General features: G+C 35.7%; 1 protein-coding gene across 1 annotated transcript; it reads left to right on the top strand.

Moving 5' to 3' along the window:
• Positions 1-8773: 8773 nt before the first annotated feature.
• Positions 8774-14988, top strand: LOC139492946 (uncharacterized). The gene is made up of 2 exons (XM_071281094.1): positions 8774-10121; positions 14933-14988. Exons 1-2 carry the CDS (start codon positions 8774-8776, stop codon positions 14986-14988), a joined length of 1404 nt encoding a protein of 467 aa, XP_071137195.1.
• The last annotated feature ends 1079 nt before the right edge of the window (positions 14989-16067 follow it).

Genomic DNA, 16067 nt, shown 5'->3' with positions numbered 1-16067 from the left:
GCAACGTACAACAAACGTATTATAAGTGAATTACCACCAGGGATATGAACACAAATTGAAAATCCTTTTCTAAAAGGTGCAACGTACAACAAACGTATTATAAGTGAAAAGGTAACAAATAGGCAACGAATAGGTAACAGGGTATTAACCGAGCGCTGCAACGGGTACATGCGCTCTAATAGGGTCATTTCGTTTCTAAAAACACACTGTTACCACCAGAGACATGAACACAATTAAAAAACGATTTATTTCAAGGTGCAACGTATACTTACCCCGCGCATTAAAAGCGAATAAGGAACGAATAAGTAACAGGGTATTATCCGAGTGCTGGAACGGGTACCTACGCGCTAATAGGGGTATTTCATCTATAAGAACACATTATTACCACCAGGGATATGAACACAATTAAAAATCCTTTTCTAAAAGGTGCAACGTACAACAAACGTATTATAGGCGAATAAGTAACGAATAAATAACAGGGTATTAACCGAGCGCTGGAATGGTAACATGCACGCTCATGGGATCATTTTATCTCTAAGAACACATTGTTACCACCAGAGACATGAACACAATTAAAAAACGATTTATTTCAAGGTGCAACGAATACCCTGTGCATTAAAAACGAATAAGGCACGAATAAGTAACCGAGTATTATCCGAGCGCTGGAACGGGTACATACGCGCTAATAGGGGTATTTCATCTATAAGAACACATTATTACCACCAGGGATATGAACACAAATTGAAAATCCTTTTCTAAACGGTGCAACGTACAACAAACGTATTAAAAGCGAATAAGTAACGAATAGGTAACGAATAGGTAACGAATAGGTAACAGGGTATTAACCGAGCGCTGGAATGGGTACAAGCGCTCTAATAGGGTCATTTAATCTCTAAGAACACATTGTTACCACCAGAGACATGACACAATTGAAAATCCTTTTCTAGAAGGTGCAACGTACAACAAACGTATTATAAGTGAATAGGTAACAAATAGGCAACGAATAGGTAACAGGGTATTAACCGAGCGCTGCAACGGGTACATGCGCTCTGATAGGGTCATTTCGTTTCTAAAAACACATTGTTACCACCAGAGACATGAACACAATTAAAAAACGCTTTATTTCAAGGTGCAACGTATACTTACCCCGCGCATTAAAAGCGAATAAGGAACGAATAAGTACCAGGGTATTATCCGAGTGCTGGAACGGGTACCTACGCGCTAATAGGGGGATTTCATCTATAAGATCACATTATTACCACCAGGGATATGAACACAAGTTGAAAATCCTTTTCTAAAAGGTTCAACGTACAACAAACGTATTAAAAAGCAAATAAGTAACGAATAGGTAACGAATAGGTAACAGGGTATTAGCCGAGCGCTGGAACGGGTACATGCGCGCTAATAGGGTCATTTAATTTCTAAGAACACATTGTTACCACCAGAGACATGGACACAATTGAAAATCCTTTTCTAAAAGGTGCAACGTACAACAAACGTATTATAGGCGAATAAGTAACGAATAAGTAACAGGGTATTAACCGAGCGCTGGAACGGGGACATACGCGCTAATAGGGTCATTTTAATCTCTAAGAACACATTGTTACCACCAGAGACATGAACACAATTGAAAATCCTTTTCTAAAAGATGCAACGTACAACAAACGTATTATAGGCGAATAAGTAACGAATAAGTAACAGGGTATTAACCGAGCGCTGGAACGGGTACAGGCACGCTCATAGGGTCATTTCATCTCTAAGAACACATTGTTACCACCAGAGACATGGACACAATTGAAAATCCTTTTCTAAAAGGTGCAACGTACAACAAACGTATTATAAGTGAATAGGATACGAATAGGTAACAGGGTATTAACCGAGCGCTGGAACAGGAACATGCGCGCTAATAGGGCCATTTCATCTCTAAGAACACATTGTTACCACCACAGACATGGACACAATTGAAAATCCTTTTCTAAAAGGTGCAACGTACAACAAACGTATTATAAGTGAATAGGATACGAATAGGTAACAGGGTATTAACCGAGCCCTGGAACGGGCACATGCGCGCTAATAGGGTCATTTCATCTCTAAGAACACATTGTTACCACCAGAGACATGAACACAATTATAAAACAATTTATTTCAAGGTGCAACGTATACCCTGCGCATTCAAAGCGAAAAAGTAACGAATAAGTAACCGGGTATTATCCCAGCGCTGGAACGGGTAAATACGCGCAAATAGGGGTATTTCATTTATAAGACCACATTATTACCACCAGAGATATGAACACAATTGAAAGAAGTTTTCTAAAAGGTGCAACGTACAACAAACGTATTAAAAGCGAATAAGTAACGAATAAGTAACAGGGTATTAACCAAGCGCTGAAACGGGTATATACGCGCTAATAGGGTCATTTCATCTCTAAGAACACATTGTTACCACCAGAGACATAAACACAATTAAAAATCCTTTTCTAAAAGATGTAACGTACAACAAACGTATTATAGGCGAATAAGTAACGAATAAGTAACAGGGTATTAACCGAGCGCTGGAATGGGTACATGCACGCTCATGGGGTCATTTCATCTCTAAGAACACATTGTTACCACCAGAGACATGAACACAATTAAAAAACGATTTATTTCAAGGTGCAACGAATACCCTGTGCATTAAAAGCGAATAAGGAACGAATAAGTAACCGGGTATTATCCGAGCGCTGGAACGGGTACATACGCGCTAATAGGGGTATTTCATCTATAAGAACACATTATTACCACCAGGGATATAAACACAAATTGAAAATCCTTTTCTAAAAGGTGCAACGTACAACAAACGTATTAAAAGCGAATAAGTAACGAATAGGTAACGAATAGGTAACGAATAGGTAACAGGGTATTAACCGAGCGCTGGAACGGGTACATCCGCTCTAATAGGGTCATTTCGTTTCTAAAGACACATTGCTACCACCAGAGACATGGACACAATTGAAAATCCTTTTCTAGAAGGTGCAACGTAGAACAAACGTATTATAGGCGAATAAGTAACGAATAAGTAACAGGGTATTAACCGAGCGCTGGAATGGGTACATGCACGCTCATGGGGTCATTTCATCTCTAAGAACACATTGTTTCCACCAGAGACATGAACACAATTAAAAAACGATTTATTTCAAGGTGCAACGAATACCCTGTGCATTAAAAGCGAATAAGGAACGAATAAGTAACCGGGTATTATCCGATCGCTGGAACGGGTACATACGCGCTAATAGGGGTATTTCATCTTTAAGAACACATTATAACCACCAGGGATATAAACACAAATTGAAAATCCTTTTCTAAAAGGTGCAACGTACAACAAACGTATTAAAAGCGAATAAGTAACGAATAGGTAACGAATAGGTAACGAATAGGTAACAGGGTATTAACCGAGCGCTGGAACGGGTACATCCGCTCTAATAGGGTCATTTCGTTTCTAAAAACACATTGCTACCACCAGAGACATGGACACAATTGAAAATCCTTTTCTAGAAGGTGCAACGTAGAACAAACGTATTATAGGCGAATAAGTAACGAATAAGTAACAGGGTATTAACCGAGCGCTGGAACGGGAACATACGCGCTAACAGGGTCATTTCATCTCTAAGAACACATTGTTACCACCAGAGACATGAACACAATTGAAAATCCTTTTCTAAAAGATGCAACGTACAACAAACGTATTATAGGCGAATAAGTAACGAATAAGTAACAGGGTATTAACCGAGCGTTGGAACGGGTACATGCATGCTCATAGGGTCATTTCATCTCTAAGAACACATTGTTACCATCAGAGACATGGACACAATGGAAAATCCTTTTCCAAAAGGTGCAACGTACATGTACCCGTTCCAGCGCTCGGTCAATACCCTGTTACCTTTTCGTTACCTATTCGTTACCTATTCACTTATAATACGTTTGTTGTACGTTGCACCTTTTAGAAACGGATTTTCAATTGTGTTTATATCTCTGGTGGTAATAATATGTTCTTATAGATGAAATACCCCTATTAGCGCGTATGTACCCGTTCCAGCGCTCGGATAATACCCTGTTACACTACAAAAGTCAAAAAGTCTGAAAAGACCAGTTTTTGTCTGAATTAGCATGAATTTTTACTCGACATTCTTAATTTGCCTGAATAATTTTAAAAAATTCTTGACATAGTATGAATTTGTCTAATAAGGTTCTTGATTTTTCTTAACAAGTGTCTTGACAGTATGAACATTGTCTTAAAATTTCTCGACACTTCCTGTATCATCTGATAAGAGTCTAGATTAGTCTCGACCAATTCTTGACTGTCTTAAATTTGTCTCGATATGTCTTGACATATTCTTGACATTCTTAATAATGTCTGAATATGTCTTGACATTTTCTTGACATTCTAAATAATGTCTGAATATGTCTGGACACATTCTTGACAGTTTTAAATATGTCTGGACACTATCTCAACAGTATAAATTTCACCTGAAATGTGAACAGACTTATTATTCCTGGAGTAGATAATATTTTTTTTTAATCTTTGGGAATTATTCAATTGTTTTTATGTTAAAATAATTAACTTCATAATTTTGATGAAGAAATTTCATTTTAATTCAATGTTTCATCATCTAAATGATGATTTTCATTTTCATCTATCAACAAACTTTTTAAATTGTACTGGCATGGTCAGTCAAATGACAAGTTGTATGGCTGATAACAGCTAAATCAGTAATTTCTTTTTGACAGTTGCGTGTACTCTGGGGTGTGGAATACCTTAATTTTATGGGGAACATCCTGTCCATGTGTATTCCAACAGGTGACATTACACAAATTGTTCTTTTATTAAATGAATGATTTGTATATCATCATGATTTTCTATTTATATAAACCACATTTTGATAATTATTTACCATATAAACATTGAGTATTATGAATGTTTAATGAAATATGTCTACAGTATGATTGGTTTTTTAAATCATTTAATTTATAAGATTAAGGAATCAAAATTTGTAATTATTTAAAAACCCACATTTAAATTATTTCATACTTTAGATTTTCAATTATTTTACATGCCCAACTTTTATTTTTGTTGTAAGAAGTGTAACTTGAAACAACAGTATATCATATAAAGAGAAATAAAGATAAATTTATACCATGTATATTGGTCATGATTTGTAGAGCTCAGAACTGTCAAGTAAATTTTAGACACAATTCAAAATGTTCAGAATATCTCACGCCATACTGATACAAAATAAGAATGTCAAGAATATGTCGAGATATTTCAAGACAATATTCAAATGTCAAGAATTTGTCAAGAAATTTTAAGACAATATTCAGAATGTCAAGAATATGTCGAGTAAATTTAATACAAATTTAATAAAAATGAGAATTCATCAAGAAAAATTAAAACACAAGTCATACTTTTAAAGAATGTCGAGTAAAAGTTCATGCAAATTAAGACAAAAACTGGTCTTTTCAGACTTTAAGACTTTTGTAGTGTTACTTGTTCGTTCCTTATTCGCTTTTAATGCGCAGGGTATACGTTGCACCTTGAAATAAATCGTTTTTCAATTGTGTTCATGTCTCTGGTGGTAACAATGTGTTCTTAGAGATGAAATGACCCTATTAGCGTGCATGTACCCGTTTCAGCGTTCGGTAATACCCTGTTACCTATTCGTTACCTATTCGTTACCTATTCGTTACCTATTCACTTATAAAACGTTTGTTGTACGTTGCACCTTTTAGAAAAGGATTTTCAATTGTGTTTATGTCTCTGGTGGTAACAATGTGTTTAGAGATAAAATGACCCTATTACCGTGCATGTACCCGTTCCAGCGCTCGGTTACTTAATTGTTACTTATTCCCTATTCCCTGTGCGTTACCTATTCGTAACTTATTCCCTATTCCCTATGCGTTACCTATTCGTTATTTATTCTCAATTCCCTATTCGTTACCTATTCGTTACTTATTCCTTATTCGTTACTTATTCGATTTTTGATATCCTCACTCTTTTTAATTTTTGTCGAGCCTGCAACTTTTGTTGCAGAAAGCTTGACATAGGGATAGTGATCCGGCGGCGGCGGTGTTAGCTTACTTTTTATAAACGTTACATTTTAGAAGGTGGAAGAACTGGATGCTTCATACTTTGTATATGGATGCCTCATGTTACGAAGTTTCTGTAAGTCAAATGTCAAATGTCCTTGACCTCATTTTTATGGTTCAGTGACCACTTGAAAAAAAACTTAAGATTTTTTGTAATTTTGAATTTTCTCTTATTTTAAGTAATAGGATAGTTATATTTGGCATGTGCGTACCTTATAAGGTCCCCATGCCCGTCAGACAGTTTTCACTTAACCTCGACCTCATTTCATGGATCAGTGAACAAGGTTAAGTTTTGGTGGTCAAGTCCATATCTCAGATACTATAAGCAATAGGGCAAGTATATTCGGTGTATGGAAGGACTGTAAGGTGTCCATGTCCAACTTGCAGGTGTCATCTGACCTTGACTTTATTTTCATGGTTCAGTGGTTATAGTTAAGTTTTTGTGTTTTGGTCTCTTTTTCTCATACTTTACACAATATATCTACAATATTCGTTGTATGGAATGATTGTAAGGTGTACATGTCTAGCGTGCAGATGTTATCTGACCTTGACCTCATTTTCATGGTTGAGTGGTCAAAGTTAAGTTTTTGAGTTTTGGTCTTTTTATCTAATACTATATGCTATAAGTCAACTATATTTGGTGTATGGAAATATTATATGATCTGTATGTCAGTCGCGCAGGTTTTATTTGACCTCGACCTCATTTTCACGGTTCATTGCTCAGTGTTAAGCTTTTGTGTTTTGGTCTATTTTTCTTAAACTATAAGTAAGAGGTTCTTATCTCTTGTTATAGATCTAAATTTGTTGAGGTAAAATGACCTTTTTATGACCTATTTATATGTGTTTGTGCTCAACCGATCCTGTTGCTTTATGTTAGATACTTTTTTGTTTATTATTTGATTTTTATACGTTCTACCTTTTAAATGTTTTATATTCGTATGTTTGAAGATCTGGTTCTTGGTTCGAAGAGGTGAAATCACCTTTTAGTGATTGTATAAAAATGAACATTTTAGAAAATGATTTTCAATTGTGTTCTTGTCTCTGGCGGTAACTTTTTGTTTTTAGAGATGAAATAACCCTATTAGCGTGTATGTACCCGTTCCAGCGCTCGGTTTATACCCTGTAACTTATTCGTTCCTTAATCGCTTTTAATACGCGTGGTATACGTTGCACCTTGAAATAAAACGATTATTGATTGCTTTCATGTCTCTGGTGGTAATTATGTGTTCTCTGAGTTAAATTTTTTTTTATCACATTTCACCGCTACACTGATACCCTGTAACTTATTCGTTCCGTATTCACTTTTAAAACGTGTTTTATGCGTTGCACTTTAAAAAAGAAATAGTTTTGTGTCTCTGGTGGCAACTGTCGGTTCTTAGAGGTGAAATAACCCTAATAGAACATATGTACCCGTTTCAGCGCTCGACTGATACCCTGTTACTTATTCGTTCCTTATTCGCTTTTGATACGCGTGGTATACGTTGTACCTTGGAATAAATCGATTATCTATTGCTTTCATGTCTCTGGCGGTAATTGTGTGTTCTCTGAAGTGAAAAAACCCTATTAGCGCATATGTACCCGTTTCAGGGCAACACTGATACCCTGTTACTTATTCGTTTCTTATTCGCTTATAAAACGTGTTGTAGTGGTTAGTACATCGGACTTCTAACGCAATGGTTCCTGGTTCAATTCCCGTTCGGGATGAAAATTTCAGGAACTCAATTTATGGCTCTCCCTTGACACCATTTGCGAGTAAACGATGATAGTCCGTCGGAAGGGGACGATAAATGGCTGACCCGTGTTAAGAGAGAGCCATATCTCTTGCACGTTAAAGACACCCTTGTAGATTTCGAAAAATAGTAGGCTGCTGCCACTACAAGGCAGCACTCGCACCCGCAAAGTGGAAGGGATAAATATAAGTTGCAAAACTTGTTTCCCAATCCACTATAAATAAATATGTTTAAATTAAAAAATAAAACGTGTGTTATGCGTTGCAACGTACAGGGCGATGGATCATGTAAAAGGACGGTGTCATATCAACAGACCTGTACGATTGATCGTTGACTATTTATTCAGTCATTTAATATTTTTACCTTTTTGGTAGTCTGCATCGAGTGTGTTCACCCGATCCGATTTTCTTACTGCTTATTCCATCATGCATTTTCAATTTTATTTTAAGAAATTAAGATCTTCTACTATCAAAATTATCAAAACAGAACATCACATTTCAAATTTAGAAACCTACATTAATCAAGGAATTATTCCGAAAGGACTTATTTTAAAGGCCTCCCCACTTACAACCGGAGAAAAGTCGAACAGATTTTTTCACAGATGGAACAACATTTTATACAACAGTTCTTTTCGTCTGATGGATCTCTTACGCCAAGAAGCAATTCATCAAGTTAATTATTTTTATAAACTACGTGATAATTTGCACTGCCGATCCCGTGAACATTTGTCTGATCCTGAACTTGACGAAATTCAAGTACGTCTTGGTGATATCAACCATATTGAATCACATTAGCTCCACGTCAAACAGATCAACAAATTTAAACGTGATGGTGTGCAAATTAACCACCCTTCAATTAGACCCTCTACAAAATCTAAGAAAAAGCCTAGAAATCGTAGATTTAAAAGAAAAATTCGAGTTCCGATGGATCCCAACAACACGGTTGTCAATTTATCCTCAGTCTCTTTATCTGAGGACGAAACTAAAGTCTTGTCCAAGGGTTTAAATTTTTGCCCTACTCCCAATAAAATAGATGATATGAAACTGGGAGATGACCTTGATAACTTTGCTAGAACCCTCAGAATCAAAGAATATTTTGGTAACAAGGATAAAGAGGTGGATAATGAGAAAGACACAGACACGTCCGACTCGGAGGAAGAAATCATAATTCCGCATTTTAAAAAGAAGAGTTCATGGATTCCAAAACCTAGTAAATCTGCTACACTGGAAGATGTTATCGACAAAATCAAATCGGATGTTGTTCATCTAGCTAGCAACAAATACTCGTCATTTTACAACACCTCTCCTGACGAGAAAAAAGCCATACAATCGCTAAGAAACCGAGATGATATTGTGATAAAACCAGCAGACAAGGGCAGTGCCGTTGTGATAATGGACAAAGCTAACTACATCGCGGAAGCAGTGCGTCAGCTCTCTGATGAGAGATTTTATAAAAAGCTAGACTATGACCCTACTTCCGAGTTTAGCTCCAAAATTATCACTGCGGTACAAACCATGTACAATGACGGTCACATAGATGAGGATACAATTGGTTATTTAAAGCCAGAGAATGCCAAGCCTGGTCGATTGTATCTTCTTCCCAAAATACACAAGGTTAACAACCCTGGTAGAGCCATTGTATCCGCAAACGGCCATCCGACTGAGAAAATCTCGGAATTCGTCGATTTTCATTTAAGATCTCATGTAGAAAATCTTCCTTCCCACATTCAAGACACTACAGATTATCTTCGTAAAATGGAATCCATGAACCCTCTTCCTCCGGAAACCCTCCTTGTCACTTTAGATGTCACCTCATTATATACCAACATACCTCATGATGACGGCATACAATCTTGTAGGGAAATATGGGACTCGCGCAACATTTTAGAACCACCTACTGAATGTTTAGTCCAGCTGCTTACTCTGGTCCTGAAATGCAACAATTTCACCTTTAATGGTGAGCATTACCTTCAAATTAACGGGACAGCGATGGGGACGAAAATGGCACCGTCTTACGCCAATATTTTCATGGGCAAATTAGAAAAACAAATTATTGCAACATCTTTATCCAAACCTTTGTCTTGGTTCCGTTTCATTGATGATGTTGACATGAAATGGATTGAATCTCAACAAAAACTGGATGATTTCATCAGACATGCAAACAACGCCCACCATTCAATTAAATTTACGTATGAAATTTCCGACTCTAAGATATCTTTCTTAGACACAACCACATCTATAAAGGACGGTGTCATATCAACAGACCTTTACTGTAAACCCACAGATAAACATCAATACCTTTCTCCCCAAAGCTGTCACCCCAAACACTGTACAAAAAGTATCCCGTACAGTCAAGCTCTCAGAGTCAAGCGGATTTGCTCCTCTGAGGAGGCTGTCACGAAACGGTTACAGGAACTTCGCGGATTTTTGACAAAACGAGGTTATAAGAAATTGGACATAGATAAGGGGTTTGCGCGCGCTAACAATAACAGCCGCAATGACCTCTTACAGTACAAACGGAAGAGGCGCAGCAAAATAGTCCCGTTTGTTCTTACATACAATCCAGCCTTTAATAACCTTTCACGTTTGATCCGTGCCAATTGGCAAACTATTGCCAAACACCCTAAATTATCCAAGATCTTTCCCAATCCTCCTGTCTTAGCTTTTCGGAGACCAGCAAGTCTGAAAGACTTATTTGTTAGAGCTGACGTCTCCTCAAATAAAAGCTGTTCAATTGCAGGATGGTGCAGGTCATGTGGTAACAGACGTTGCCTGACTTGTCAACAAATACTGAATACTCAAACATTCACTTGCCACTCGACTGGGTCTGTGTACACTATATATTGCAATGTAACTTGCAAAACCCAGAATGTTGTATACCTCCTTCAATGTCGTTGTGGCATGCAGTATGTTGGCGAGACAGAGCAGCCATTTAACAAACGCATGAATGGTCATCGAAGTGACTACACTTGCAAGCCCGACCTACCCGTAAGTCGTCATTTGAGATCACCTGGACACACACAAGCTGATCTCAAAAACCTTACCATCACGATCATAGACCACAACGAGGGTTGGTCGAAGGTCGACAGAGTCGCTCGGGAAAGATTTTGGATAAGAAAGTTAGGGACAGTCTCCCCAGAGGGTATAAATGAAAAAACATAGAACGAGTCCCTCATTTTCCTGTGACTCTGTTTCAAACAACGCCGGATTTAGTACTGGCTTTACAGTTCGAAATTATTTTTAAAATAACAGTTTAAATTACAGGTTTTCATTGATTCGGGATGATGTATAAGTACGTTGCCACGTTCAATTATTTTACCTCATTATACAAAACTTATTTTTTCAATCATTATTAGACTGATATTCGTTTGGGAGGCTTAAATATGTAGTTTCTGTTGTAATTGCCCTACCGTTGTCTAATTTATACCATCCTGGATCGGTTAGGACATTTTTGATTTTTTTTGTTTGAGGACTGCCCTCAATGCAGTTATAACATCTCAACTGTCACAACCTTTGTAAATCTAGAGTTGTGCCATTTCACATCGTTAATAAGTATTTTTATTTTTGGCATATTTCTGTAGTCTTTGCGGTGTGTTTGGAAATTTTAAAATTGTTCCAGCGTTCGCTTAAATTGTATAAATCAAGATTTTGATAGAGTCTCAATTTGAATTGACATGATTCATTTGTCATTGTGCAATTACCGAAGAAGGATATCTGTTATCCGAAATATCTTATATTTGTATATTTTATAGTTATTTAATGGTGATGTTGTACCCTTTTTGACTTGTTATATATATATATATATATATATGCATATATGTTAACGTCGATCAATTGTTTTATTTATATACAAGTCACATTACCTGAAGATCTGCGGAAGCAGTGAAAGTACTAGTAAAAAAGTGATGCATTGAAACCGTTTTTTATCTTTTAATAATTTTCTTATATATACATATATAGAACTCGTCTATATAGCTAAACATCAACCCAACCCAACAATGTTAGATCTGTAAATTTGCTTTCGCAAATTTTTGGTTCTTCCCTCGCCGGGATTCGAACCCATGCTACTGTGATATCGTGACACCAAATCGCCCACACTGCAGCCGTCCCGCTAGACGCAAAAAAGAGCTTTCGGTGGGCATGTGTTACCTTTCCACGTCAGTTTTAATCTAGCGGCGTACTACAGTACATGATATATAAGGCATGAAGATGTTATTGTTTACAGATCAGCTAAATTATCTATAGTAAAGGATCCTACAAATTAATGTAATCAAGATACAGTCACAGAAAATAATTATATTCATAACTGACTCAGACGTACTTATATATATATATATAGTATATATTTGTTAAGGGGCCAGCTGAAGGACGCCTCCGGGTGCGGGAATTTCTCGCTACATTGAAGACCTGTTGGTGACCTTCTGCTCAGTGTTGTTTTTTTTCTTTGGTCGGGTTGTTGTCTCTTTGACACATTCCCCATTTCCATTCTCAATTTTACAATGGTACGTAAATTAAGATTTTATCCGAAAAGACGGATTTTCTACATGTAGAGTGGGGCGCTCATATTCGCCGTGGACACAATTTCGCCGTTTTATGATTTTGAGGTGTAAAAACTTCAAAGGATGGTTGAAATGGAAGAAATATGCCGTTAAATTATATTTTCATAACAAATATGATTATTTTTGAAAATGAGACTAAATTTCGGCACTTACGACAAAGGACCGGAAAATGGACAACGATTTTCAGCCAATTTCCTAAATGAAAAAACGATTTCAAAGAAGCATTCCTTAGTAATTCTTTGACTGATTGCCCTAAATTTCAGTTTTTTACACCTTTCAAATGTCTGCTATTCGTCTATAATGAAATTTATTTGATAAATATTGTTTAAAGCTGCAGTTATTTGGTTTTAAATAGATATGTAAAAACGGCGAATATATGTCCCCCGTTGACAAAAAAATAGGAAATTTCATACACCCTTTAATCCAACTTTTCAGATGATTTTACTCAAAACAAACACGTTTTCAAGCTAAGAATATTTTGCATTTGAAGTTATCTTCATACAGAAATATCTGTATACTTCAAAAACATAAAGACCTAAACATAAACTGAAGAAAACATGGAAAGATATGGCGAAAATGATCACCCCACTCTACTACAAAAAATTTGTACAACAATTGAATATTGTAAATGTTTAATGCATAAATGTCCAGATCTAGATCGAACTTGCTTTGCTTCGTCGAAAGTACGAATATAGAAAAATCACAGATTTATATTACAACTAAAAGGTCCTAGAACAGTTGCAGAAATCATCAGAATTTGTTTATTGTTAGTTATTTGTACATGTATAACTATAATGCGAACCCGAAGTTGTGAAATAGCAACTAAGCGTGAATTCTTTGGAAAAGCGGCGGTTCTATGAAAACCTATTGTCAATTTCAAGTTCTGTTTCGACATCATTGTAATATATGTCACTGGACGTTAAAATTTAATCCTTTATTTCGTCTTCGTCTTCGTCAAATATTGCTGTTGGTTTCTGCCGAAAAAAATCTTTCAAAAAGTTGTAACCTTTGGAACTTTTTCAGATAATTTAACCACATGACAAGAAATTATACAATAAACATTGGTCACGCACGATAGATTCTGATGTAAGACACGTACCGGTACAATACCTAGTTTACACGCATCAGCGCACACAGGTTTGTCGAATAGGCCAGTTGATTGGAGGAAAGTTACCAAAAACTACGCCTACCTTTAACTATTATCCAATCAAACGCCTTTGACATAAACTTAAATAATACATGGGTAATATAACAAAGATTTTGAAAAAAGTTGAGACTCTAAATTCTAATTTTAAAGTATAGATTAATGCTCGTAATGCATTTTCGCAATTTACATTAAATTTTATACATACTTTCACCTATCTAGTGAGGAAAAATACAAATTTAAAACAATTGCAAATTACAACTATTTTGAATTATAATGCACAGCAAGGACGTATATTAGTTATCCGTCCTTGTGCACAGTTTGTGATAAATGGGTGTCAAAATGTCTTAAACAAAAACCCAAAGACCAGTTTCAAGAAGAATTCTTTGCTTTTATTGCAGAATCGCATAAAACATAATGTTGTCGTATTTTCAAAAAGAATTATCAATTTGAAAACTACTTTTCCTTTTTACCTTTCTAAAATAATACATTACGCAGATATAGATGTGGTAGTTGCCGATTGAGTCTAGAAGGTGTCAGGATTTACACAGAGAAGACAGAATATGCCGTCTCTGTGACACAAACAACATTGATGACGAGTACCATTACATAATGAATTGTAAAACATTTAAAATATAGAAAAAGAAGGAAATGTTTAAGGAACTACTGTTAGTCAAACCCTTATATCTTTAAAGCTGTTCAACAGTTAAACTCATCAAATATTGTAATATTAGAAAAACTATGTAAGAGTTATAAATGTGAAAGTCAGTCCTCCAAGTTTATTTAATTGTATCGTTTACACATGCATGTGATAATTTTACCTAATAGTTATGTTTATGTATGTTCTTGATAACTAGCAATTGAAGTTTTATGAGAAATAAAGTATTCGTATTCCTTTAAACCATAAATTACAGTACACGAAGACCGCCTACGGGTAAAGTACAAGTGAATATATCACAAAGATCATCCGTACGCGTCCTTGTAAATGCAAAAATCTGGATTTTCTTTGATAATTACCCGAGAGGTTATAAAAGATCTAGAAAAGACTTCCAAAGGTGTTTGCCAAAAATGAATTGAAATAAAAGATTTTTGTGTAGACGAGTTACAACATTGCATAAGCATGATTAGGAAATTTGAACCAAAAATGTAAGTGCACATCTTTCTAGTGGCGAAAAACACGTATATCGAGCTACGTAGACGAAAAAGAATAAGTTCATAATGATTATGATGTAAATTCACGAAATTATAAGGTTATAATTAGAAAACAATTTAAAACACGATTCGTCATTCCCCATGTATATAGATTAAAACAGAATTATAATTTTCTAATTCTTAAATTAAATTCTGAAATTCTAAAGACATGTTTCTGATACTTGACAGTTCAGCGAACACTATTACATGAAATGCACGATGATATTGACCGAAAACAAAGGTGAAAGATTCAAATTGTAAAATCAGCCGCTGGACGGTAGAATTTCTATCAATCATTCAACGATAAAAAAAAAAAAGAAAAAAGAAAAAGAAGACTATTGAGTGTAAAAGTATGATAGAAATACTTTTAATTTATTATAATGCCTGTTAAATTGTTCCAGTCATTGGTTACTAGTGATTGTCAGTCCATTTCGATATTTCATAGCACTTTTACAAATTCTGAAACAAATAAAAGAAAAAACTAATTTTCCCATGGGAAAAATATATCTACCCATGAGAAGAAATTTGTCCCGCACAGTGTTCAACTCCCAAAAAGGGAGTCTAACCAACAAAGAAATGCTTTATCATCTGTAGATTGATTTTTATATATGAAACGATGTGTATTGATTTTACTTGGTTCAATGTTCAGTGGCAAGTATTTTATATATACGCAGGTTCTGAGACAGAAAATCAAATTATTCATTCACTTAAGGTCTTCAAAAATAACGATTGCGAGATGACGGACAGGAAGACTTCAAACGTAACAGTTTGAACTAGCTGTCAGAAACTTAAGTACTCTCAGATCTTTTCTTGCTATTGTCGTTTTGTTCTTCTGGTAAACAAGTGATTCTTTCATTGTTGAAGACTCTCTAGCGACTATAAAGATGAACAGGAATAAAACGCTGACCATTGATAAATTGTATTTTTGTTTAGCTCTGACTTTGTGTTCGATAAGGTCCCGTGTACCTTTACTCCATATTCCTTTATTTTCTATAAAGGCGTCTGTCTTGACAGTAAGTTGACACGACTTAATACAAGTTAAACCCTTAAATGTAAGACACCAGATGGAAGTACTCAAAAAGGAGAGCCAGTTTGGTATTCTGTAATGTTAGAGTTCAATTCTTTATGAAGAAACGACTACTAGTATATGTTTTCTGTATTCAGCATAGAATCATATCTTCTAAACTATATATTTTCGCACAATGTCTGGATATTGGTGGACATGCATCATTGCGAAACCAGACATTTACAAATGAAAATTAATACTTGTACTATAGCCATTTAGTAGGAAAGTAAATGCACAAAAGACAAGTAATTCAGAAAC

This window comes from Mytilus edulis, chromosome 10, assembly GCF_963676685.1.
Source record: "Mytilus edulis chromosome 10, xbMytEdul2.2, whole genome shotgun sequence".
Taxonomy (NCBI): Eukaryota; Metazoa; Mollusca; class Bivalvia; order Mytilida; family Mytilidae; genus Mytilus; species Mytilus edulis.
This window is presented reverse-complemented; position numbering and strand designations above follow the sequence as displayed.